Source organism: Macaca thibetana, chromosome 1 (genome assembly GCF_024542745.1).
Source record: "Macaca thibetana thibetana isolate TM-01 chromosome 1, ASM2454274v1, whole genome shotgun sequence".
NCBI lineage: Eukaryota > Metazoa > Chordata > Mammalia > Primates > Cercopithecidae > Macaca > Macaca thibetana.
Genome location: NC_065578.1, coordinates 106,634,898 through 106,662,802, shown reverse-complemented (window position 1 = coordinate 106,662,802; position 27,905 = coordinate 106,634,898). Strand labels below are relative to the sequence as shown.

At 36.2% G+C, this 27,905-nt stretch overlaps 1 protein-coding gene across 5 annotated transcripts in view; it reads right to left on the bottom strand.

Moving 5' to 3' along the window:
* Nucleotides 1-27,905, bottom strand: part of NTNG1 (netrin G1) — a 356,671-nt gene that overhangs the window by 48,298 nt on the left and 280,468 nt on the right. Inside the window, exons 6-8 of one of the 5 annotated variants that reach the window (XM_050778859.1) lie at nucleotides 16,971-17,036; nucleotides 14,446-14,505; nucleotides 4,660-4,827 (exon numbers count right to left, since the gene is read on the bottom strand). The exons of 2 other annotated variants lie outside the window; for them this stretch is intronic. In XM_050778859.1, the coding sequence (XP_050634816.1) occupies nucleotides 4,660-4,827; nucleotides 14,446-14,505; nucleotides 16,971-17,036 (294 nt within the window). The remainder of the gene's footprint in view (nucleotides 1-4,659; nucleotides 4,828-14,445; nucleotides 14,506-16,970; nucleotides 17,037-27,905) is intronic. 2 more of the 5 variants (XM_050778825.1, XM_050778835.1) reach the window with 2 other exon arrangements.

Genomic DNA, 27,905 nt, shown 5'->3' with positions numbered 1-27,905 from the left:
TGGGGATTCAGGGTTTAGCCTTATGGATGGATCCAGGGGTTTGACTCTAAGTTTGTGTCATGGACACTAATTATATATTCTTCAAATAAATGTGGAGTATCTTAGAATTATGATTTATTTTATGCTAATTAAGTCAGGTTTCGAGTTCAGTATTCTTATAAAACAAACATTTATATGATGAATAGTTATATACGTAGGGAAAAATAAAACTTAATAAACTCTAAAATGCTCTCTCCTTGCCTGGCTTAGTTTGTACTTAACAACTAGAGTTTTGTTTTAAATTAACATTTTCTATTTTAATATGCATGTGTATATGGAAGCTGATTAAAAATATTTTAAAATACTAATTTTGTGAAAGCTTTTAATGTTTGTCTGTACACAGGTACATCATAAATTTGTACCAATATCGAAACTGTAATTTTTTTCACCGTTTAAAGTGTGTAAGTTGACAATGAGTCACCAACATTTTGTAAGCCAGTAAGCAGAGTTACATCTGGCCAACGTTAATTCACATACTCCTCCAATAAGCCCATGACCATTCATTAATATAAGGTTTTAGAGGCAAAACATGTAAACAAAATTAAACAAAACAGTAGAACATTTAAACCATAATATATTCCCAGTCATTGTCATAGGAAAATGTGGGTAAGTATAATGTTTTGCAGTCATGAAAATAAAGGACAAGAAGGGGTGTGACCTTCTCTTCACCTTACATAACAAATAATTCAGTTTTTAACAAGTATCATTTATGGAATGATGGTCAATGGTGGATGCTGGAATAACGCAAAGAGCTTTGGAGGATCATATTTTATTCTATGAAATTAGGAAGAACATCAGGACTGTTAGATTACAAAGCAACATCAAATACCTGGGGGGGGCGGGGCTTGATTTAAAAGTTATACTAGAATTGATTTATAGGTATTAAAAGTGTCTTATATTCAACTTATTCTATTAAAGGTACCTCTGATTACCGGATCATGGGTTTCAAAGGGGAATTAAAAATAATACATCATAATTTTAAGAAATGCTTAGCAGCAGCAGCTGAACTCTGTTTCATTGTGATGCAAAGTTTGTTAGCAGGAATATTAACAGTGATTACTCAAGGTCACAAACCATATATCCTCTAGCTTCCTGCTTAATGCTCAAGTTTACATGAAACAGAAGCATGCAAGGATGTCATGTTCATGTAATTGCTGCGTCATCACAGGGTAATTATATGTATCTTTGGAGACATGTCTGTGTTTGGAATTTGTACAAGAAATGGGCAAATTCACCAGTAATTATGAAGCAGCAATCACGGTGGCAACATGGAATAGCCTGTTGCATTTTATATTTACCATAATATAAAATGATGCAAGTATTTTACAACATCTATTTCATCACACAGAGCCTACATTTTGTCAAAGATATGAATTGTTCCTTCACAGTAAGGGTGGTGAATTTTATTGTCCGTTGTTAAAGAATTGGCAAAGGGTTCTCTTTTTTTATTTTTAATGTAGGTAAGACTTAGATGAAGTTCAAACTTTCCAGGATTAGTGCCTTATTCTGTGAAAGTGAATGGGGTAAATATCCCTTCATTTTCATTAGTGCTTGCTATACAAAATGGTATTAAAATTAACTCTCAATTACTTCTGATGTATCCTTTCAAATTTAATACTCAGTCCTGCCTCAAGCCCTTTAGGAATCTTAACTGTGGAAATAGTCTCATAGGGCAAACCTTAGCAATGGAGCCACAGGCTTCCAACGGCCCTGAGAGGGCAAACTCCAGCATTGTGCACAGGCAGCCCCAGTATCACTGCCCTCAGAGCCTCAGGCAGCGTGAGTGAAATCTACAGCTTTTTAAGGAAATTGTTATTAATTCATTGTCTGTATATAAGCACTACAGATAAAAGATAGACCTTAGTACCTATCAGCTAGCCAGATTTTTCAATTCATTCTTTAAACACAATTTTCTCCTTTAGAAAAGGGCAATAATTTAGGAAATTAGGATGGGTGAGGGAATAATGTAGCTAATATTACCTTATTTTATTTTATTTTATTTTATTTCTTGAGATGGAGTCTCACTCTGTAGCCCAGGCTGGAGTGCAGTGGCGCTATTCTCAGCTCTCCACCCTCGAATTCAAGTGATTCTCCTGCCTCAGCCTTCTGAGTAGCTTGGATTGCAGGCACAGGCCACCACACTCAGCTAATTTTTTATTTCTTTCAGTAGAGATGTGGTTTCACCATGTTTGCCAGGTTGGTCTCAAACTCCTGAACTTAAGTGATCCACCTGCCCGGGCCTTCTAAAGTGCTGGAATTACAGGCAGGAGCCATTGCGTCTGGCCTAATGTAGCTAACTTTAATAGTACCTAAGAATGCACCCCTTTGTGTTCACCAAGTACTTCGTTTGGTTTCAAGTATAAAATCCTAAATAGAAACAGGTTTAACTCAATAAAATGGAATTTTCCAAAAGTTTATAATTTTAATTAATAAGCTTTCTAGAAATGGAGAATAAAACTATTCTTGATTTTTAAAAGTAAAAATAAATACAAAATTGATATTGTTTTTCATATTTCTTCTTCTTAGTTTATGTGATTTAAAAGGCAGACGCTGAATGGATTGTTTTCTAGTCTGTAGATAATCAAATAAGGATTCACAACTGAACTATATACCTCTTAAAACAGGATAGAGAGAAGCAGATTTGGAGTTCACAGTGTACCTCAGAACTGGAAAAAAGGCCAAACTTCCTAATAATAAAATACTCTAAATAAAATATACTGTGATATTAAGTTACCTGATAAGAGAAATTTTATGGAATAAAATCTTTTCTTTTAAGGCCTTTATTAGATTGATTTAAAATAATATTAAATATTATAAAACATTTTAATCTTATGTATTTTGTAAAAATGGTTAGGTTTTTTATCCTGTGTTCCTATTTATTTTAGCTTTTTTGTTGTTTACCTATTTATAGCATGACATTTATATATTTTTACAAATGACATTCAGTAAAATGTACTCTGCATTCAAAATTTAGACATCTACATGTCTTTTGATTTTTATTAATATCCTCAAGTCTTTGTAACCCAAGTGTTATGAAGACAATTGAACTTCTGTTCATAAACTCAGAGTGGAATTGCTGCTGTTATTCAAGACGCATACCATAAGTAAAAGTTTGACAAGCTTAGCTTTGCTAATTGTGTCAGTGGTTGAGAGAAAGTGTTTAAGCTTTGAAGTCAGAAACCCTTTGCTGTAAGATTTGGGTCAATCTGCCTTACTCTTCTCCATGACAAGATAGGGGAAATAATTAGTGTAATACTTACCCCACTGTTTTGTTAATGAGGATTAAGTAAAAACAAAACAAGACATCTGCAAGCAGGTTCACAGTTGACTAAGCGTTTCCTGTGCATCCCATTTGATCCTCACCCGACTAGAAGGCTCAAATGACTTACCTATGGCACACAACTATGAGATAGCAAACTGAAATTTGAGCCTAGCTTTCTGGCCTCTAAGTCCAGTACTTTATCTCCTAATTGACAAAAAATAAATAAGGAGATGCTTTGAAATATAGAAAGTACTGTAGACACCAACAGTATTATATATATTTGGCCCAATTTGATTAAAAACAACTCTACAGCTATTTTTTGTGACACTCGGATCTTGACGATCCAATCAGAGGACAATGGTCACAGAAATACGAATTGGATTTCTTTTCTTGATAAAAAGATTGCTTGTTATTTTTCAGCTTGCGTATCCTATTGAACATACCTCAATGTGAAAAAGTCTACCTTTAAAATTGGGTGCCTATATAGCTACCTACTGGTGTGATAATGGCTACACATATATTTTTCAGCATTTCAAATATATGCACTGCTTAAGCGTGAATTATGAAGTGAAATTCCATTTATTGTTTCTTATTTTTCCATTGGCATCCCCACATTCTTAAAGACAGGTTTCACTACGTAAAAGGTAGATTTTCTGGGTGGGAAAGGCGCCTGGTCCTCCCTAGATGCCATGAGCAGTAGTCACTGGTGGGGAGGAAAGGTAAAGTGCTCAGGCACCTCTGCGGACGCAGTTTTCCAGGGCTAAGATAATTAATTGCCTAGAATACTTTTGAGAAACTACTCCTCCTTTTTGGGAGCTGTAGGAAAATTCAATAAATGGAATTTCATTGCTATGGATGAAGAAGTCAGACAAACTTTTACATTTCCAGTTGCTAGTTATTTTCAATTTCAAATAGCAACATTTTCAATCTATCAATACTCACTGATCGCCAATTATATACCCCACTTTTTCATATCTATAATTAAATCCTGTATAATGAGTTTCTATTTTGAAAGTTGAATGTATAATTTAAGGCTATAAGATCAGTTCAGAATCATCAGGTTTTAAAATTTCATACAAAAACAAAAAACAGGAAGAAAGAAAGAAAATTCTTAATTTCTTTAACATGATTTCTGAGATCATCATATTTAAAGCAACAACATAAGGATTCAAAGTATATCCCCCAACTATGATTTCAACCAATACAAGTAAATTTTAAGTCCACCACAAGGATATTGACTCCATTGAGAAGGTTCATTCTGGTTCAACCACGGTGCATATCACCAGCCTCTCCACCCTAAATATCTCCCCGTAGCTCAAAAGGCACAGAACAATAGCTGAAATTGTAATGGAACTGACCTATGCACACATTCTCATCGTCCAGTTGTGCAGAAGCATTTCTGAAGTAGCCCAGCCTGCATAACTCACAGTGCTGCCCTCTAGTGTTGTGTTTACAGCTCACGCAAATGACTGTATTTAGCAGATCGATATAACTGCATCGATTGGAGTGGCCGAAGCATTCACAATCTTGCAAGGAAGAACAGAAATGTATACAAAGTGTATACAGTAGCAGAATAATAGCATACTACATGCTTGGGTAAAATGAGGGATGGAGAAAAGATGGTGGAATGGCATTACATATATGTGATTCAACACGACACATGGTGGCAACAGGTGGTTGTGACTGGCATGGAAATAGCATCTGTTTCAAGCGGGATAGAAAGGTCGGACATTCAGAACAAGACTGAAGATTGTTAATTCTTGGCAGACAAGATGAACAGAAGCATTTGCAGGTGTACGCCTTTTAAAATTTGGGAAGCCTCAGTTTCCAGTGATGCAAAAGTCTATTTTTTCTTTTTATTTTTGCAGATGGAGAATGTTACTGTCTTTGCACCATTTCCCTTATTTTCTCTTCATCTTTTCAGCCTTAAAAAAAGTGGGAGGGGGTTCTGTGAGCATTGAGGGTCTGAGTACCATCACCATGGCTCCTGTAGCTCTCTGACATCATGCCAAGACAGCAAATCAATCGGGGTTTCATATACATCATGGCAAATTTAATAGAGTTCTAGACAACTAAACAATTCTTTATTTTGTTTTTCCCCAATGCTAAGAGAAGATGGCTTTCTTAAGCCTTTCTTCACACCAAATCTGTATGTGTATGTGTGAGAGAAGACACAAAAAGTCGGGAGATAATTTGTGTGAAAAAGTGCTCTTCAGATTTCCTCCTTTTCTCTTAAGTTTCAAGAATAGTTTGCTATAAAAGAAGACTTAGGCAGCTACTGTAACCCCACATTTCTTTTCCTTGGTTTCTCTAATATGTTAGAGGTGTCTCTGAGGCTTAGGAGTGATGGTGGTAATGACTAGACAGGGAGATGAAGAAGATCATGAGAGTAGTTGGGGAAGGGTGGAGGGTGACCAGATTTCTTCTTTCTTGCATCTCATCTAGAGCAAGAAGTTGTAAATCCAATTCAACCTTTTTAAAATAAATGGTAATGACAAAGTCTCTGTTGGTAGAAATAATTATCACAAAAGTGCGAGTGGTAACTAGGTGGGGTATCTGTTTTGCCTTCTTGGAATATGGGAGTAGGCCTAGCTGGACATTTATAAGGAAGGTCAACCAGGATACTACAAATTTCGTTTGTTTAAAAATATTTCTTGCATCAATATCTTGCTTTTATTTTATCCCACTAGGAAGCTAAGCACAGTCACTATTTGAACACACATTCATTCTTTCATTCATTCATTCAATAAATATTTTGATTGAGTTAGTCTACCTATGTGTCAGGAAATTGGCTAGGTGTTGAGTTACTATTTTGGCCTACATAAAATTTTTCAAATATTATATTTTGATGAGCAGAGTAAAAATGAGTAAGTGTTGTCAAGTAAATAATAATAAGAGGTGGCTAACTTTTAAACTTTTAAAAAATTAATATGCTACCACTCATCAGAAAACTTCGTATTCATTGGTTAGAGAGCTAGTTACTACAACAGGAAGCTGAGAACAAGGTCCTGATGGAATGAAATCAAATTTGGATAGAAGCAGAGGATACTGGAAATGGTGAAGCATAGAAGATAACCAGAAACAGTGTCAGTAACTTTGGGACCCCAGTTGCTAAAAGAGAGGAAAGAAGAAAGGGGGGATCCTGAAGCCAAGCCACTTCCTTTATTTGAGGTGAGCTGTATCACCATGTGTACGTGCACAGGGAAAAGGGTGAGTGTGAGGACGGGAAGAAGTCAGAGGGGAGGCGAGTATGAGGAGAGGGAGAGTACTGGGAGAAGGTGGCCTTGAGACTCCAATTTAGGAGACAGTGTAAGAAAATACCCAAATAAATTTAGTAGTAAAGGCATGCCAGGTTGACAATAATACTACCACCAATGATCATAGAGTTACAGGTTACTAAATTAAAATCTCTTGTAAAACAACAAGCATTTCCCACCAATCCTCTGTACCGCTCTGAGTTACACCTTATTTATACTGGCATTACTGACTCCTGAGGAAGTCAGAAAGGCTTCTAGAGCCTTCTCTGTTTGAGAGTTTGAAATAAAGACAAACCTTCGGGACTAGAGCCTTTTGAGAGCAGTGATTGAAGGAAGGAAACTCATTTCTCAAACCTAATTGCTTCCCAAGGACTTTTTGAGAACTGCCTGGAGTTCCTGAGGAGGGGCAATAACAGCCCTGCCCCTGGGTCCCCTCCTCCGGAAGAGGTCTCTTACTTGCTGTCCTTCTTCAGGTTCCCTAACCCAGGTTGGTTCTTGGTACATCTAATTGAATTAACAGAGCTTTGTTCAAAAGTATCTTTTATGTGCAAAAATTCATCTAGGAGCTTTCTACAGCTACATAGAAGCTTGTTGCCTGGAAGCTTATTTAGTAAGTAAGACAACATATGCTCAGATAACCAGAACAAAATAGTATGTGCAGAGAAAAAATAGTGACACAAAGCAATCTAAGTAGGAGAACTTCATTTAACATGAGGGGAATTAGAAAAAATGTCCTACAGGACATGCACTCTGAATCTTGCTTAGGGCAGGTAGAGTTTATTAAAACAAAACGGAATAGGAGGGAATGAGCATTTTAGGTGAAAGGAATAGAGTGAAGAGTGGGCAAAGGTATGAAGCTGGGGAAATGTAGAGAATAAGGCTAGTGACTTTTCATAGTATGGTTCCTTTGTGGGTACCTAAAGGATTCTGTAGAGTCTGCCCAATGGCCAGAACTACATGATTTAATCTACCTGACAAAGCTTTATCTGAGGAAAAAACCAAATCTGTAAGATACCCAAGTTTGACAGTTTAAGACCCATTCCATGAATCTCCGTAGAAATGTTAAATGTGATACTATCACTACTATTATCTGAATTTAATGAATAGTACACATTTCTGTGGTGACATTAACTATTTATGGGTTTTGTTGAAAAACTAATTTATTAATTTTGAAAGGAAAAGATAAATAATTGTATAAGAAACCATATTTAGCTAAACATACAATAGTATAACTTTATTTCAAGTGATAACTGGATACTTTAAATGTTTTATAAGCATTAAAATGTTTCATAATGTAGAAAATGGCTAATAATAACTTGATTCTTTTGAGACTTCTAGTACTCTCCTGAGACTTTGATAAAGCTGTTATGTCTGGCCATAATATATTTGAGAATATAAAATAAGAAACAGATCTTTGAAAGTGATTTGAAAAACATGAGAGTATTATATAAATGCAAAGTATTTCAAATATGACTCAAACTGCTATATTATTTTTTGGTGTTCTGTTCATTTCCTACTTTTTAATACCTGGTCTTTCCACACAGGCACAGAACCTATTAAGATATAGCTTGAGCTACATTATCCTACTAAGTTTCTGAAGGGATGATATTAATAGCTTAATAATTTTTTGATTCTTCAAATCACTGACCTCCCATGACCTCCCATTTCTTCTTATATAGTATCCATAGTCCAATCCTTATAATCACTTCCTTTTATATAATCCCTTGGCCTTCCACCCTCCAATTATAAGGAAATCTTGATCCTGGTTAAAAGTTGATGCTGGTTAAATTCAACTCTCCAGGAAGTCCTAGCCAGAGCTATCAGGCAAGAGAAGGAAATAAAAGGCATTCAAATTGGAAAAGAGGAAATCACATTATCTCTCTTTACTGATGACATGAACATATACGTAGAAAACCCTAAAGATTCCTGTAGGAGAATCCTAGACTGATTGCCGACTTCAGCAAAGTTTCAGGATAAAAAATAAATGTACAAAAATCAGTAGCATTTCTATACACCAATAACATTCAAGCTGCAAACCGAATTAAGAACTCAATCCCATTTACATAGCCCCCAAAATAAAATAAAATACCTAGGAATACAGCTAACGGAGGAGGTGAAAGATCTCTACAAGGAGAACTATAAAACACTGATGGGATAAATTGTAGACAACACAAATAAATGAAAAAATTTTCCATGGTCATGGGTTGAAAGAATTAATATTGTTAAAATCACCCATTACCCAAAGCAATCTAAAATTCAATGCAACTCCTATCAAATTTCATTTTTCACAGAATCAGAAAAACCAGTCCTGAAGTTCATATGGAACCCTGCCCCCAAAAAGCCCAAATAGCCAAGGCCAAAGCATTTCTAAGCAAAAGGAACAAATCCAGAGGCATCACATTGCCTGACTTCAGATTATACTACAAGGCTATAGTAACTAAAACAGCATGGTACTGGTACAAAAATAGACATACAGATCAATGGAAGAGAATAATAATAATAAAGCCACATACCCACAACCATCTGACCTTCCAAAGTGGACACAACTAAACAATGGGAGAAAACACCCTATTCAATAAACAGTGCTGAGAAAACTGGCTAGCAATATGCAGAAGAATGAAACTGAACCTCTGTCTCACCCCATACAAATATTAACTCAAGATGGATTAAGGACCTACATGTAAGACCTGAAACCATAAAACTCCTGGAAGAAAACCAGGGAAAAACTCTTTTGCACATCAGCCTAGGCAAAGAATTTATAATGAAAACCCAAAAAGCAAATACAACAAAAACAAAAATAAAAAAAAAAAAGGGACTTAAACTAAAGAGCTTCTGCACAGCAAAATAAATAATCAACAGAATAAATAGACAACCTACATAATGGGAGAAGTATTTAGAAATTATGCCTCTAAAGACTAATGTTTAAAATCTACAAGGAACTCAAATAACTCAACAAGAATACAACAAACCACCCCATTAAAAATTGGGAAAAGGCACGAACAGACATTTCTCAAGAGAAGATGTACAAGTAGCCAACAAACACATGAAAAAAATTCTCAGTATCACTAATATTCAGAGAAATGTAAAGCAAAATCTCACTAAGGTGCCATCTTACACCAGTCAAAATGACTGTAATTAAAAAGTCAAAAAGCGAGAGATGTTGGCATGGATGTAGAGAAAAAGGAATACTCATATACTATTGGTGGGAATGTAAATAAGATCAAGCTCCATGGAAAACAGTATGGAGATATCTCAAAGAACTAAAAAGAGAACTGCCATTTGACCCAGCAATTCTACTACGGGGTATCTACCCAAAGGAACGTAAATCATTATATATAAAAGACAACTACAGTCATATGTTTATTGCATCACTATGTATGATAGCAAAGTCATGAAACCACCCTAAGTCTCCACCAATGGTTGATTAAATAAAGAAAAAGTGCATATACACCATGAAATACCATGCAGACATAAGAAAGAATTAAATCATGTCATTTGCAGCAACATGGATGGAGTTGTAGGCCATTATCCTAAGTTAACTAACAGAGAAGCAGAAAATCAAATATTGCATGTTCTTATGTATAAGTGGGGGTTAAAGGAAGGGTACACATGGACATAAAGATGGAGAAAATAGACCGTGGGCACTCTAAAATGGGGAACGTTTGAAGGTTGAAAAATTACCTACTGGGTACAATGTCCAATATTTAGGTGATAAGTATACTAGAAGCCCAATCCCCAGCCATTATGCATGTAATATCCATGAAACACACAAGCACATGTACCCCCTGAATCTAATTTTTTTAAATTCAACTTTTCATCTCTTCATGCTCATATCCCAGTAGCTAAATGTGGCTAGTTTTTCTCCAACCATTTAGAAACAAGTCTCATTTGAAGTTCATGACCATAAACCTCAATGGGGTCCCCAGAACTGCCTGGTAATCCTTCCTGAAGCAGGGGGCTTCTGGGACACCACACTCTCTAGGTTCTCCTCCTTCCCAACCCATTATTGCTTTTTTCTCTCTTTCGCTTTTTGTCCGCATCTCCTCAAATGTCTCAAGGTTTAATCCTTGGACCTCTCTGTTTCCTACATTCGCCCTAGATGATTTTTACCCAACCCCATGGTCTATATGTGGGCCATTCCAAAATAGTTATTTCCAGGGTAGACTGACTCCCCAGTTAATTAGTGAGACTCCCTTCAGCATCATCCATTGTGTGCCACTGCCTTCCTAGAATTTTCACTTGGATGTTTTATAAACATTTCAACTTTAACTTGTTCAAAGCTGAGCTCTTTAGTTGCCTTCCTAAACTTGCTACTCACCCAGGATGCTCTATCTCAGTAAATGACCACTCCATTCCTCCAACTGCTTAGCTTACACCTCTCACCATCTCTACCACCTTTTCCTTAGATGCATCATCAGCCCTTTCTTGGATTATTGCCATCATCCCCAAACTGTTCTTCTGGCCTCAACCCTTGTGATAATGTCATCTCCACACAGCAGACAGAGTGACTCTTTCAAAACTTTAGTGAGGTCATGACATCCCTCTGCTCATCATCCTAATGGCTTCACATCTTATTCAGAATAAAAGAGGAGTTCATTAATTCTCTAGTGACCTAGCCCCTGTCCTCCCTGGGGGCTCACTGCTAGCACTGTCCTCCGAATTCATGGCACAGTGCCTCCATGTTGCTCTTCGAACACACCAAGCACTTCCCAGGGCCTTTGCACTTGCTGGTATGGAATACCCCCAGACATCTCCATTATTTGCTTCCCCACTTCTTTTTAAAATATCTTCTCAAAGAAAATTCTCTGAAAATTTAATCTGAGATAATAGCTGCTACCCACATACCCTAATCCCTCAATTTCCTAATCTTATTTATATTTTTTCATAGACTTTATAATATTCAAAAAGTATATGCAAAAATAACTTCTCCCCCTCTAGTTGAGAGTAAATATTCAAGGGCAGACTGTGTCTGTTTTGTGTACAATTATAACTACAGAACTTAAAATATTGCCTGGCATACACTAAGCACTGAAAAAATATTGTCAGATGAATGAATGAATGATGATCCTGAGACTCCTTCCTTTGGGGAAATAGAGGAAAATACAGAGAAAAGTTATGTTTAAATTCATTCCTTCATCATTTGAATTCCTGAGGAGAATCTGGCTATATCCTATATATTAAGGAGTTTAGAAAAACAGTAGCCACAGAACAAGCTACAGCTGAGTTAGTGACTATTTTAGCTGAGAGTTGACTACATGTCTATTAACAGATCAGCTTAGGCAGAGAAAAAGCAGGTTTCTGAAAATTGCTGTGGTTTTATATAGTTTTTAATCTCAAATTGCGTTTCAGATGAGTTTTATTACTGTTGTATAAGCAAAACTAAAGGGGGTCTTTAGCTTTACGTATACACAATGTGGCATGGCAACCATTGGCAACACATATTTATTGAGAACTACCCTGTACCATGTACAGCCATCATGTACCAGAAGACAAAGGGAATGAGGTCCAGGTCTTCAGAGTCTAGTGTGGGGTTTCTCAGCCTTGGCACTATTGCCACTTTGGGCCAAATAACTTTGTTTTATGGGGCTGTCCTGTGCATTGTAGGCTTTTCAGATGCATCCCTGGGCCCTCTATGGACTAGATGACTAGATGTGGTAGCATCCCACAAACTGTGACAAACAAAAATGTCTCCAGACATTGCCAAATGTCCCCTGGAGGGCAAAATCCACCACATCCCCACTGAGTACTATTGTTCTAGTGGGAAGATAGAAAAAATACTATATATGTGTAATATATACGATATATTGCAATATAGAAGGCAGTTGTGATAAAGTACTTAGTACCTAGCCAGAGCAATGAAGGCTAGAGGTGTTTTACAAGGGAAAGGGTTCAAAGTTGACTTCCTAGATAAGGAAAGGACCAACTCTCCTCTAAAGTTTAAAAGGTTCCTTCTGACTGACACTGGCTGGGGAAGACCTGGGCGGATAAGAGTTCCAGGAAATCAAGAGGTTGGATACAGAGAACGAAAGAAAAAGAATGTTACTAAGAGGAGGGGATTCAATTTCTCCTCTTTTGCCTCCTCGTTCTTACTGTTCCCCATGTTGCCTATAATTACATTAGTAAATTATCTCTGTAAATATAACATAAAATACAATGAACGTGGCACAATTAGAACAGGTAGTGTTTTTTTGTTTTGTTTTGTTTTGTTTTTTTTCTTTTTTGGCCAAATGAGGAAAGCTAATTCAAATCCAGAGCTGATTAAAATTAACTTTAGACATTCAAAAAGAAATAATTTGAGAAAAAGACCTTAAAGATGAAGGAATTGGAACTCTAAAAAGAATTTTCCCTTCACTGCATTAAATGGAGTGATTCTGGGAATTAAGAGGCTCTAGCATTTTCTTTGTCTTTTCCACACCCACAACCCTGTCTTGCATCCTTACGTAGCTGTTGAAGCTCTTCCACACATATCATTTGACGATGATGTCAATTTGTCTATGGTAAGTCTACCTCATTGGGTAGCTTCTCCCTGCCTCCAGGAATGTGTCTGGACCTCATTGGTGCTGTGTCCTCAGGAAACTAGAGATGCAGGGTCAAATTCCAGGTTCAGAGGCCTCTTGTATATCCAGCACGCTTGACATGACAGAAAAGAGATGAACTTTACACATGCTTTTTCCTTCCTTTCTCCTTCACCTCCTTTGTTTCTTTCCATATGGCATCCCTATGGTGGCTTCAGTGACTGCCTATATGACACACCACATACCCAAATTGATCTGTTACCCTCTGAGCCTGCATCTGCTCTTCTCATACAGGACTTATTTCCCAAAATTTCAAACCTAACTGGGTCCCCCTCAACCCAAATTGGCATCTTCTATGTTCTACAGTTAAAAGCACATTTGAGAAAACTTTGACATATGGTTTAAATACTCTTGGTTTCCCTTTTCCCATTTCCTGACCAGTTTCCACTTTTTCTCTATATGCCACAGAAGGACAAATTCAGCATTGATTAAAATCTGGGAAATGACTAAATTCAATAAGAAATAGGAAGACATTATGGTCATTTTCACCAAATGGGTCAAGCTAAGTTCAGATTTTATTAATAAATGTATTTCTTTCTTTGTAAGAGGTGTTTTATGAAAAAACAAAAAACAAAACCAAAATGTGACATATGCCCAACAGTCAAGGGTGGAAAACAAGACACACCTGTTACACAGGACATTTAAAGGAAAAAATGGTGAAATAAAAACAGAAGTCTTTATGTTTCCTGAAAAATCTTCATTCTGTGAATGACAGATGCTAGCTGGAATGGGCCATTCATGAGTCACAGATGAGATGCTGCTCACTTTCATTTAAAGAAAGTAATATAAATACTATTTTTGGATCATAAGCAACACTTAATCCAATGCAAATCTTCACTTGTGTTTTTCAAAGTTATTCACAACAGTTTTTTGGAAGCATAAATTCCAAGATGTTTCATTGGTCATAAAGTGAAATGGGCACCATACATGGAACCTGCCATTCTGGTCTCATGAAAAGCATCCTTGAAACTCACTATAAGTGGGTTTCCTTATTTTCAGTGCAAATGAGTATCCATGATGGTGCTCTAACATTCATGATCTGAACAGGAACCTCAACCATTGTAATTCTTATTCACACATTAATCTTTCAGAAAACAAATGTAGCATTTTTAATTGCAGTCAAGTTTCTGAGTGAAGCATTTTTTTTCTTACAGATGATTCTCAGTACTATTTGATGCATTGATTGATATCAGTCAACATGCCTCACCGATAAGCTGATGGGTACACTTCACAGATATTCCAGATTCATACAGTGCAATGTTTCACAACACATAACACCATGAAATCACTGTATGAATCCAAGAATTCCTACCTCTCTTGTGGTTTGCAACTTGAACAGAAGAAACTGTTGACAAAGCTAATTTGGGAGCAACTGGATAGGTTTAAAAGAATGAACAGTAAATTAGAAACAATAGTGAAACGTTCAAACTGTAATAACTTATCACCAACCCACTTGAAAAGTAGCCCTAAATTAACAGACTATTTGTATCTGTTGTTTCTGGGAGTTTATTTCAATCACAAAGTAAGGCTTGTATTTGGCTGCAAATGGTTCAACATTGTCAGTAATACAGTTTAGAAGTTTTCTTTTCAGAGGGAAAAATCATTACCATTTAAATCAAGAATCCAGTGAAGCAAGGATTGTTCCCATAACAATACGGATAGTAGGATCCCCTACTGTCAATCTTTTAAAATAGTAGTTGTGTTGTCAGTTGACATTATCATTGCCTCGGTTCACCATGACATTCTGTGTCATGATAAACTAGTCGACATATACACCATTCAGACTATTCTTGTTGAACTGATTAGGCATCCTAGAACATAGTCCCAATAGTCAGCCATTCAGCAGCATTTGGGCCTATCTCCAAGTCACCTTGAACATGTGTACCTTTAAAAGTTGTCTTCTCAGCATTTATTACCTTTTTGATGATATCAGCTTGTTAACGGCAGGGATTTCTCTCTATGTTTGCCTGCCATTTATTTTCCAATTATTCATGAAGAGTTGCTTGTGAAAATAGCCAAAACAGGATACAGCCTGATGTTCTTTGCAGATGCTGACAAGATAAATTACGGCTGCATAGAACTGGCCTCTGCTACCAAGTGCACCTTTCACTAAAATTTCAAAGTTTAAGCACTTTGCTCAACTGGGCCGCTTCTCAGTAGATTTATTTGAACTCATTATCCACATTCTAAGAAAGTGCAACTGGTATCACGTAACAATATTTCTGAAAGTGTGTTGTCCTGTGACTCTCACAGACAACACAGCAAAATAATTAAATGGGCCTATTTCAGGTTTTGAACAATGCATAATCTTGTTCAGCTCAAAACTCACTGTGGAGAAGTGTTGTCTTAGAGCCTGTGTTGTATAATTTGTGAACTATGAAATTCAACAGGAAATACTGAGTGACATTTCACTGAAGATGCTGTCATTGAACTTGCCAGGGAATAAAGCCACTAAACCTCCTCCGAATCCTCACAGCATTATACTAATAGGGGCGAGCTTGATCTGTATTTCTTCTTTCATATATGTATGCAGAAACTTGAAAAAATTCATTTGGAGCAGATGATTAAGATAATTCTATTTGCTAGTAATATATGTATCTAGGACAGTCTAGATTTCATCACTCTGATCAAGGACTGAAAATGCAGCCCTTCCAATTTGACTCCTCAACAAATTGCTAATATATTTTGTTTTGCTTAGCAGCTATTTCCTGGTTCCTCCTTTTGCTCATTTCCTCTTCCATCTGTATTCATTAGAGCTTTAAAGGAACATCCTGTATATAACTAAGGAAGGTGGAAGCCAAAGATGTGCCTTTTTTGAAGAAGAAGAAGGAAGAAGGCAAAATAATACAATCTTATGTTAAAATAAATTCCTATTTATACATGACTATATATATCTATAGGCTAGATGTTAATATTAACATTACACTGAAGCTTATGAAGTTTATTGCTCAGCCTTTAAAAGTTCTCTTCCTGCGTAATCACATTTCTGTCTATCAGTGTTGTTTTCTTTTTTCTTTTTATTTTCTTTTACTTCTTTGACATTAGGAGTTAGAAAATAATTACTGCTCTAAGGACAGACAGAGAACAGATTGCTCTAAATGCTGGAACACATGAATGTTAATTGATAAAGAAGATAAAAGGAAAAGTTCCAAGAAGGAAAATTTACTGTGATGTGAAAGACAGACAAAGGGGGGGGGGGGGGGGCGGGGGAGAGAGAGAGAGAGAGAGAGGGAGGAGGGAGGAGGTAGGAGGGAGAGGGAGAGGGAGAGAGGAGACAGGGAGTGAGAAAGAGTGTGTGAGAGAGGCTAAAGGGAGGGAGGAAGAGAGGAAAATGGAGGGAGGGAAAGAGACAGAGAGATTGCTCTAAATTTTTGCAAGTCAGTATGGAGCAATAGTCAGAGAAAACAGATCTGTCAAGTGTCACAATGCGACCTCTATGTATTTTCTCAGATCCTCAGTACAACTGAGGTACCAGTTGGTTGACTTAAAAGTAAGAGGAAGACATTGAGAGGATGCCTGTGCCACTCACACATTTTTAAGTCTTGTTTGTACTCCACACTGTGGTGGCAACAGAAGTTTAGACTCCTCTTGGGACTGACTGACCTTCAGTGTAATCTGGTAAAGGGTTTTTTAACTTCCATGTCATTTAATTTTCCCCTTCATCTTTCACTCTAATATTTTTGGGATACTCTTCATATTAGAAAAAAGATTGAATTATGATTCTTTCAAAGACATAGCATTCATGATAATGCTCTTACTTTGTGCTAAAAATGGCATATAGGATTTTCCCCCAAACATGTGGGATTTTATATCAGTAGGAATTTTACATGCTCCTACCTTGTTTTGGGTTAGAAACCTCAAGGGAAGAAATATTCGGCCATATCCTATTAAACTTTGGAGGATCTGCATGCATCAGGAAAAATCAGGGTATGTTATTTTCAGCTATAATGTCATTTGGTCTAAACAGAAAATTATATGGATAAAGACACAAACCACACATCTGCTCTTTAACTTGGCTGTGATGCACTTAAACAAAACATGACTTCCACATCAAACAAGAGCAAGCAATTGATGATTCCCAAAACACTGAATGGACATTAAATATATAGCTACTTCCCTACCAAAGCTATACATTTCCTTTAAAATAAGGTAGAGTGTTCTTACACACACACAAAAATACAAATAAGGACTTCAGCAATCCAAACCATTATGTAAAGCTGGTGCCTGAGCCTAGAAGATAACACTAAAGAAATAATTTCTCACTTGAGGATTCCATTCTCCTCAATTTATATTTACAGATATGAACTGGTTGCATTAGTCTTTCGTGATAGATTCTTTGGGGTGTGTTTTAAGTGTGAGCCATTATCTCTGAAAAGGAGTGGATATATTTGCTATTTTTATATGTGTAGTTTCTCAGAAAAGGAAAGAGGGATACCTGGCGGTTTTGGCTTATGGAGAAAAGTCCAAGCTGCTTCCTACTGTATCTAAGGTTCGTAGGTATGGGTGTGTATGTGTTTTCATGATGCCTTTACCTCAAAATATGCTTCTAGAGTTATTGGTTCCAATGCAGAAATAAATAAAAGCATTAATTAATTTAAGAATTGGTATTATTTATGTCTTGGTATTATTTGTGTCTTCCAGTTATGGAAGGCAGAACATCCAGGCTAGGATTTAATGTTTTTAAACTACTTTTGTGAAGATGCATAGGGCATGACTATTAAAGCAGCTATTTTATGACTAAAATCCTACCATCTATTGAGTCCAGTCTCAAAACCACATGTCTTGTATTGTCCTTTGGTACCACCCAGGTCTGTAAGGACGGCTCTTGGATCTAAATTTGTGTAACCTGTTACTTTCAGTGCTCCTGTTTTCTCACTGATATGTGGACAGGCATGAGTTTTAATATTGCCAGTCAAAATTTTATAGGTCGATTTCTCATCTCTCTAATTGGATTGGATCTCTTTGAAGAAGGGCAAAGCCTTGCAGAGGGCTTCAGTAAATATCTGATAATTGAGAAATAGATATCAAGTGGCTATGCTACTGTAAACAGGTTATTATCATGTTGTTTCCTCCATAATTAGATTATAGTGCCTTCTTCCAAGACAAAAGACTTGCACTATAACTTTGCTTTTTAAATATTTGCTAGAAAAGCTGATCTGATAGAGACAACAGAGCTGTTGCTCTGTTCCGCTCTGTTCTCATACATCTATCCACAAAGGCAAAGGAAATCTTGATGATATCTATGAAAATTTGTGAAGGAAGAAAGAATGTAATAATTTTCCACATCGGCACTCAGGTGTTATTAAAGAAATAAGTATTTGGTAACATGTAGGCAAAATATGTAAGTTAATTGACTGAATGTTGCTTTTCACTTGAGTATTTTGATGATGGGTAGATATTGAATGGTAGATATTGAGTTAATAGGACAAGCCTACTTGATCTGTGATGATCAGCTTTGAAAAACTATAAATTTGTGTTCTGAGGAAATTAGTATTGTCTGTATTCCCAGAAATTGTTTTATTTAATAAAGCTTTCAAGTATTAGTGTGGTTTTACATAAAAAATGTATTTGCATTATTAGTATCAGATAAAGACAATCTTAGTTTCGTGAACTAGCTCTCTCCATCTTTTTCTGTACAGAGACAAATATAGGTCATAAGTAGGGGTGATATTTGCAAGCTTAATGTTAAGTAGTGACTGGTTTGTCTTGATAAAATGCAAGTACTAGTATGATTTATTATTTTGTTATTGAGCTTTGCCAAGAAATTTAAGTAAAGATAATAATTTTATATTAAATCAATTTTAGAAATGAGTTCTGAAAAAAATGCTATAAATTAAACTTTATTTCATATTTGAATATTTTAAATATTTGTCTGTGCCTGTATTTTAGTATAACTCCTTTCTTAGTGTTTTATGACTTTTTTCCCCCCAGGATGCTGAGTTTCCAGTTTATGGATCTTCTTATATGTATTTAAAAAATTAATGTAAGTCATTCTACTTTCAAATTGCTGAGACTTCTTGACCTGTATGTACTTATCAAGATAGACACCTCACTTACAATCTGTTCCTACTGAGAATATAATTGTCTTCCGTATTGTGTACCTAAAATATTTTCTTGGGCAGGGGAAGCCTTTGTGTTTGCCTGGGAATATAATTTGATTTTTTTTTCAAATATTTTCATTATGTAGAATGCCTAATCTCCTTGAACTACTGAATCTCAGAACCACCAGCAGCCATCGTATGAAAATCCTGATAAAATTCATACATATGTCCAGTGGGACAAAATTTTATGTGCTCTGCATTTTCCTTGGGAGGAAAAATGTTATCCTGTAAAAATGGATACTGAAATTTGTGGCCTCTAAAGTCCTATAGTGTGTTACTGACTACACATATATATTTTAACATTTGGCCATAATGAGATTTTTTAAGTTAATATCTCATTTCAATTTTTAAATGTATTTTGTTTTATAATTGCAAGACCAAGTGAGAAAACAACTTAAAATTAGCCAATTACTCTCTGAGTAATTTTATTTTTTATTCTAATACCTTAGCATGTAGTAAATGCTAAACAAATATTACTAACATTTAATTCTCAGAAGTAAATTAAGCATATTAGAAGCTACTTTAATAGTATGACTGAGTAATTCTATCTTATCACATCCAATTCCAATGAAAGTTTTTGTAGAACATGAAGTTTCTGCGAATTCTTAGTGAGAAAAGTTCTTAGCAATGGAAACAAATTATAATACATCAACAATATTTGTATTGCTTCTTTGTATGAACTGTTGTAGAATGTATCAATTTCTTTCTTTTTTTTTTTTTTCACAAATCAACTAGGGAAAATCTTTGGGTCAATATGAATGTCTCAGAGTGGTGTTTTGTTACAAGGCAAAGGGCACTGGGATTCAGAAGATGAGAGGTCTGATCCCTGTTCTGCCACTAAGGAGCTATCTGGCTATTAATTCCTCTGGATTTTACTTTCCTAATCTGTACAACAGATAAGGAAATTTCTAAGGTTTCTCTCAGCTGACAAGTTCCATCACTCCAGTGGTTTTCTCATGGCCTAGCAGCATCATAGTAAAGTTCATGGAAGGGTGATGCCTGTAGATATGAGGCATATGTCATTTGGAGAATCTAGTGGATTAAGAATTCCTTGTGTGATGAGGAAATTCTCCCTACATGCCTTGACTGTGGACCTTTTGACTGCCAGTGAAACCCAAACTGAATTGAGAAATTATTGTAAGGGTGAGGGGAAGGATTACGATATGCTTATAAATGACAAATCATTCAGGAGTAGTTTTTTTATGGAAAGCACTTCTTCTTAAGGATCCTGGTTCCATACCTTTAGGAAAATTGACAATTTGTCTTGAGGATCTCCCTGGTCAGGCTCCAAAGACTATGTCTACATAGGTAGTATGGAGACCAAAATCACTTATTCCATAACTGCCTCCTTTAAAATATAAAATATCTGAAATGCCTTTCGGTTGCTATTATTAGTCTGAATTTTCAGATTGTATCTGTGGGAAGCCTAGAAAGTAATTTAATATTTAGGATAAATTTATTTAGGATATGATGCTTGTAAATAGAGCTCAGGCTGGTTTAAAAGCCCTGTTCCACCACTTTGACGATTCCTTAACTTCTTTGTGCCTAGCTTTTCTCATCTGCAAAATGGAATAGACAATGACACTATCTGCTACGCACTGTTGTCAAGACAGAATGAGTTAATATTTGCTTGGCATCGTAGTGAGCATTCAGTAAATGTTAGCTCATTCTATTTGTGGTTGCTATTGTAAATAAAAATCAGATTGCTGTACTATAAACATTTACTGACTCGAAGTAGGAAAATAATATCTTCCCCTTTATTTTTCAGTATTAATTGTTCTTAAAGCAAGTGATCTGATAAGTTAAAAAGATCTCTTAAGATATAGCTTACTTTAGAGAATAATCCAATTCTAGGGTCTCTATCAATTACTATTATTCAGAAAGCAATACAAATCATTTTGTAACAATGTGGACAATATTTGATTTTTAACCTTTAATCTGAAAATGGTTAATTCCTAAATTTCTTTCGGTTTAGAGCCACATCAGCTTAGAATATGAATCAAATAGGTAGTTTCTCCAATTTTTTTAAAGAACCCACCCCCAAAACTGTTACATGACAATTTAGTGGTGGCACTTGAAATCAATTTTCATGAATGAGAAAAATTGAGATTTTGGTTATAAAAATTAGACTCTGGAAGGAAATAGTTTCATCTTCTGCACCTAAACAAAGCTCACTGCATTGTAAGTTGAAGAAAACTATGATAGAATTGCTAAATCTGACTGTCTAGTGCTGACGTCCCAGTGAGTCAAGCTGTAAAGCAAGCTTGAAACAGAAAACTAAAGACGGTTTATTTACATCAGGGAAGCTTTAGAGGTAGAGTTGCTTTAGAATAGTAAGTTGTCTTCTATCACACATGGCATCTACTGAGCAGCTTTCAAGTCACTTTGTGGATGGCCTTTAAGAACACTGTAAAAATGTAACTTCCCCATCAAGGAGAAAGTTTTCTGATTTTTTTTTCTAGTATTGTCTACCATGTAATATCTCATATTTTAGTTTAATTTATATAAATGAGAAGGTTAATTATAATGTGATGGTAGAATGAAAAAAGTCCTAGTTTGGAAATTGGACATTGAGCTGGAATTCTGGTTCTGTCATTATTTAGATGCTTTAGGGAATTCATTTAAGACTTGGCTGCCTGGTCTGAAATGATGAGGTGGATGAGTTGCTTTTTTATTAAGTTTCCTAACAACACTAATGCTTACACAATTTTTGGTTCTCAAATATGGCAACCTGTGAGAAACAGGGTACCACCATGATATGATATGCCACTGCCGAGAGGATGTTAGTGAACCTTCCTTAAACATTCTTCTTCCCTGGCATATGAGGAAAATATCTGGTGGAGATAAAATTGCAAGGTCTCTTTGGGTTTATACAGTCACTGCTGTGATTCCTCAGGAAGTCTGGAAATAGCATTTTTTTTTAAATTAAAAACAATTTTTTTAAGCACACACTGCATTTGGGATGGAAATAGCATTATTGATGCCCAGAAAGAAATCCACAGGACCATCCTGGCTAACACGGTGAAACCCCATCTCTACTAAAAATCCAAAAACAAAATTAGCCATGCATGGTGGCACGAGCCTGTAGTCCCAGCTATTCGGGAGGCTGAGGCGGGAGAATGGCGTGAACCCGGGAGGTGGAGCTTGCAGTGAGCCGAGATTGCGCCACTGCACTCCAGTCTGGGCGACAGAGTGAGACTCTGTCTCATAAAAAAAAAAAAAAAAAAAAAAAATCAAAAACAAAACAAAAACAGAAAGAAAAGAAACAAAATCCTCTAAACTTCTACGGGAGAAATCCCCAGAGCCTTGGAGGTAATCTGACTATCTTCACAGCAATTGCCTACTCTCAGAAACACACCATCATGAAACAGATGGGGAAAACAGAGTTTGGTATAATATTGGTAGAGTTCTCCTTGAGATGGCATATAGAATTTTATTTTGTTATAAGCAACTATCTTGATGAAGAAAAATTTTTGGTTTACTGTCACAGAGTAGGCATAAGCATGTTTCACAATTTGCATAGCTAATTTCACGAACTGTCTCATGTTCTATAAAATATCTGACATCTATACATTTTCCCTCTTCCTCAATATATTGAGGATGTTTGGTGGTAGAGGAATAGCATATTTTTAAAAAGGGAGGTCAGAGTCCTCCACCTCTGTCCTCAGACACCATACTTGTAAGTTCTCCAGCTGACAACACAATAAGGAATCAAAAAATGAACTCTGATTTTTCTCCAGGACTCTACAGTTCCCTGCATAGAAATGGGTCAGTTAGGGATCAACAGGCCTTCTAAAGCACAGCGTAATGGATTGGAAAAAGTCTAGGGTAGAAGTCAATTAATCTAGAATTTTTCTTTTCTAATCTCTTCCACTTGGTATAATATTATGAGTGTAGCCGTTGCAGTCAGATAGGCATTCCTGATTGTACTGCATTGGACAAGTTATGTGGCCACTCTAAACCTCAGATTCACCATTTGTAAAATAGAATTCTGTAGACATGTGGAAATATCTCTCTACAATTACTTTCCCTAGGCAGTGGTGTGGTTAGTTGGACAGCTCTCCACTGATAGTCCCAGAAGACTTCAATTGATACTCACATCCTTGAAGTAACTGGCACAGTACAGGAATTTCGTAGTTAACATGTCTAAAGTTTCATCAAGTGAAACCTTTTGGAGATCTTGGCAAGTTTTTGCTTAAGCTAGGAATTTCCTGATCCCACAGAGATAACTGGCAAAGGCAGAGATATCAGCTCACACTTAAAAAAAAAAAAGTGGCTTGACATTGTAAAGTCACCTGGGAAAATGCTAATACACGATAAAGTTAATTTGCTCAAGGTGGGTAATTGTTGTCAATACAGATTGGTAAACTTATTGGATTTTTAAAAATAATTTAAGTAGGAGACTATTTCAGCTCCTCCATTGGAATATTCGATTTGTTCTTCAGGATTAAAGAGGCAGCTATGTCCTAATGTTCATTCAATTTTAGGATAACCACAAGGTTTCATGAATGTGAAATGCTAGTTACACAAATATGAAATGGTTCTGTGATGAGGATACTGGGTAAATGACAGTCCCAAAGGCATTTCACCTGGGACCTTAGCTTTCCTTCTAGAACATCAGCAAACAGTTCAAAATTAATGTAGCACACCATGCAATTTGCCATATCGCTACTGTAGTCTGATAATTTTTTCCTCATTACATAAAACCTAATTAGTTAAAGGGCAATTCAAATGAAACTTTTATTTGGGGGATTTAGAAGTATTAAAGCAAAGGGGAAAAAAACCCAAACAAACACTGCAGCTCTCTGTATAACATGAATGCGATTATTAATAACCCTTGGGTGGGAAAATGATTAACCTTGTTATTTTCTTCACGATCCAGGTTTCTACAATAAATCAGTACTGCACAAAAATATTTGGATGCTGTATGGAAAACAACTTTCACGAGGTCTCCAACTGGCATAAAATGTTTTCAAGTATGAAAACATCTCTGGGCTTCCTCAACCGGCTGATAGATCCCTGCAGGTAGCACTTCCCTTGTTTAATGGTCTTGCCAATTAAATCAAATTAGAGATGAATTTTTAACTCTGTGATGAAGGCAATGTTTATTATAAGATAAAACAGGACAATTTGCTATTTCCCTTAAGTGAACTGTTGTTTTAAATTGAATAAGTTAGGGGTGGGGGATAGGAGAGGAATAGCCAAACACCTTCCTCAGTGTTCTATGCTTCATATAACATCATGCCAGTCATTTAAAAGTAATTTAAGGAAATAATCTAGAGTCAGGTTCACAAAATGTTTACATCTCTCTTTTCTTTTGTTTGTATTATTAAAAAAATTCTATTTATTTCAAAACTCCAAGAGTTTGAAATGGTCTTCCTTGATGTGATCTTCGTTTTGTGGATGGTTTAACTTTAACCTCTGACTTAACTGTCATTCGCTTTGGTAAGAAGTGATAATCACCCACACAAATGTATTTGCACATTAGGCCAATTCTTGCGGGTCTAATTATGCCCTTTATAATATAACGTTTAACACAATTTGTCTAATCATTTGCTTTTCAGGACCAAAGATCAGATGATATATATTAGAAGGTAATGATCAATTTATGACTTGAATAAAAACACCCACACCAAGACAACTATTACTTTGGATTATCAGCAGCAACAAATATTCACTTGGATAAAATCATGAATTTTACTTACACGTGCATAATACACTTTATTAAAAAATGCAATCTAAAGAAATTCCTACCACATCAGGTAAAGTGAAAACATAGATCATAAGGCTCAAAGGCTAGAGATTTATTTTGGGATTCATTAATTGCTGACAATATCACCAGTATTTTTTCAGCCATGGCCAAAGCAGATCAGAATGACTGAGTTCTAAGTCAAGTATCCTTAGGATTATTGGGAAACCTATTTGTTAATAGATAGACAACAGCAGGTACGAATGATCTTAATGGGAAATTTGTTTCAAAAACATTTTTAGCAGATGATCGGAAAGGATGACCACTCTGTCCATGCATTTGAACCTTAATACAGGTGTTGGCATTTTGAGATCCCTATTGAAATTTATTAGGGCTCCAAAACCTTTAATCACTGCGTATACAGAATATGTATGTAAACCGATGGTTATATAGGTCAATAATCTACATTGATAATATACATCATTTATTTTCCTTGAGATATGCTGTGATAATTGGGGTCTCATGGGTGTTACATCTATTATAATGCTATCTTTCTATATAGTTAGTGGAATTGTAGTCATTGATTCCTTCTTTGGGGTAATGCAAAAAGCTCTGGCTAACACCCATAACTTAGCTAAATATCCAAACAGCTTCCTTTTCTCTGGCTTGCACCTTGAAAACCCCATTCCTGTGCCCTCTGGAACAGGCAGTGTCATCTACGTGTGAATTCTTGGCCTTTGGAAAGGAAAGGAATCCACGAGTGCACACAACAAGCACCTTATAAGCCCACAAAGAAGGAACTTTCGAATGCCATTAAAGCAGCCTAGAAGATACAATCACGTTTGATGGTTTTACTGTAACTCTCTTCACCTTAAAAGCCAGGCAACAGGTAAGCTAGTCATGTGTGATGTTGAGTGACCTCTGGAAGATCTTACATCTTGCTTGCTGGAAATCTGAGAAAATACCCATTGCATTCTAAGCAGAACAGCCAGAGGCATATTGAAGGGAGGGTCCAAAATATCACTTTTAGTCAGAGGGTTTTTATTAGGAGTAAATTTTCCTAGGTTCTTGATAATAAAGGCTAATATATTTTTTCAAAGGCACAACGAAGCATCCTTTCAGGTCACCACTGATTTCAAAATAAAACAAAACAGAAATTTCTGATTCGGTGTGTAAAAGGTCAACATCTGCTGATGCTCAGAGATGGGGGATGTGGTGGAGGCGGCCGAATGGGATGTCGAGTGAGCAGTACAGTTAGAGGGGCCATGCAACATACAACTGACACTCCAAACAGGAAGACACCCCAACGCCAAAGAACTACTTTTCCATCCATCCATTTCTGAAACTTCTGACAGGCCAGATCACTATAGCAGCCTCAATAAATAATCTGTGTCAGCTTGCTTCTGCTTGCTTCCCTGTTGCACTAAAATGCACGTGCAAATGCAATTGTCAAGGCCTGAAAGGAGCACATTGTGGGGTATATATACAGTTAGGCAAATGCCAAGGGGGATACTAAAGCAGAAAAATTAGACTATTAGAACTGAAGGTTTTCATTTGCAAGTTTGTAACACTGATGCTGTTTCAACAAGATCACAAAGAGGATGCTGTAACATTAGGCTGGTTCACATTTCTAAATGGATGTGAACACTGCTTCTATTTACAAAGTGGCCAATTTTCATGACATTTACCACATCTAGTGCTTAACAAATCAGTGTCCAGGCCTATTTACAAGCTCAAGTAAACTGGGTTGATTTATAAATTGGGAGACCTGACTGTGCATTTATAAGAAGCAGGAAGTTGCTTTATCCAAATTATCAGAGTATTGCTTTTTAGATGGATGCTGGGAATCACAATTATTCCATGGCTACTTACACTGCGATCACCCTGCCTGGCACAGCACCTATGACACAAGCCTGTGAGGGGGTGACACTACAATGAAAATTCTCTCCGCCCATGCATAATCTTGCTTCCTCAGTAATTTGTTTCTAATCAGTTACTTAGTAGTTGCTCAAAGATTTTAGCCATTAGAGATAAAGGGTGCAATATATAAAAATATGTAAAAATTTGCTCTGTAAAGCTACTGGGCATTTTCTTAATGCGAATTTCAGGCTTGGCATGAGGGCACCATTATTTTACACATGAAGTGGGAGCTACACCTGGTTCTCCCATGATAGCTGGAAGAAAGTTCTTTGTAGTGATACTGGAGAAGTGTTCTATAGATGGTTGAAGAGGGGTTTACCTTCAATTGCTTAGATTCATACTAACAGATTTATGAAAGGAATCTGTAGTGCTCTCACTCCCAAATTCTGCACATATTTTTTTATACTCTTTCTATATCAAACGCAAAGCTAAGTAGTCAAGAAGACATAGATCTTTGTATTTTAGGAGGGAGAAATGAATGTGCAGATTCTCTTTTTCCTTTACCTCTCCAAAAAGACTATTGATCACAAACTTGCCTGTTTCAGGCCTTCACAAAACCTAGAGTTTAATGCTTTAACAAAATTCCCTCCCCTTGGCTTCATGGACTTTTTCTTGGGTTCTGATGCACATACCTGAGGCATTCATTGGCTTTTATTTTATGCTTTTTAAAATTATGTTAGACATCCAAATCCAGTCTAAGAGAGAGAGAGTTCAATTTGTTTGTTGGTTATTAAGTGTAGATAAATAGGACTACTTATATTTTTGCTAAATGATGATGATTATTTAAGTAATTGCACCTGAGTCTAGGTAGCCCTCGTTGGTTAAGAGTAGTCAGAAAAGCTGTAGCACTGCCATGTTCATGGAGTTATGCACAAATAATCATTTTATCTGTGTTCTCACCATATCTGTGCAGAAAACCAACACAAAAATGCAATTCACAAAGAAAATACCCTATTACATCAGAAATGGACAATGGGAAAATAGATCTGAGGAGCTGAACAACAAAGCAAAGCTAGCCTAGACTTGGTTTGGTGTTTGTTTTTGTTTTTGTTTTTGTTTTTA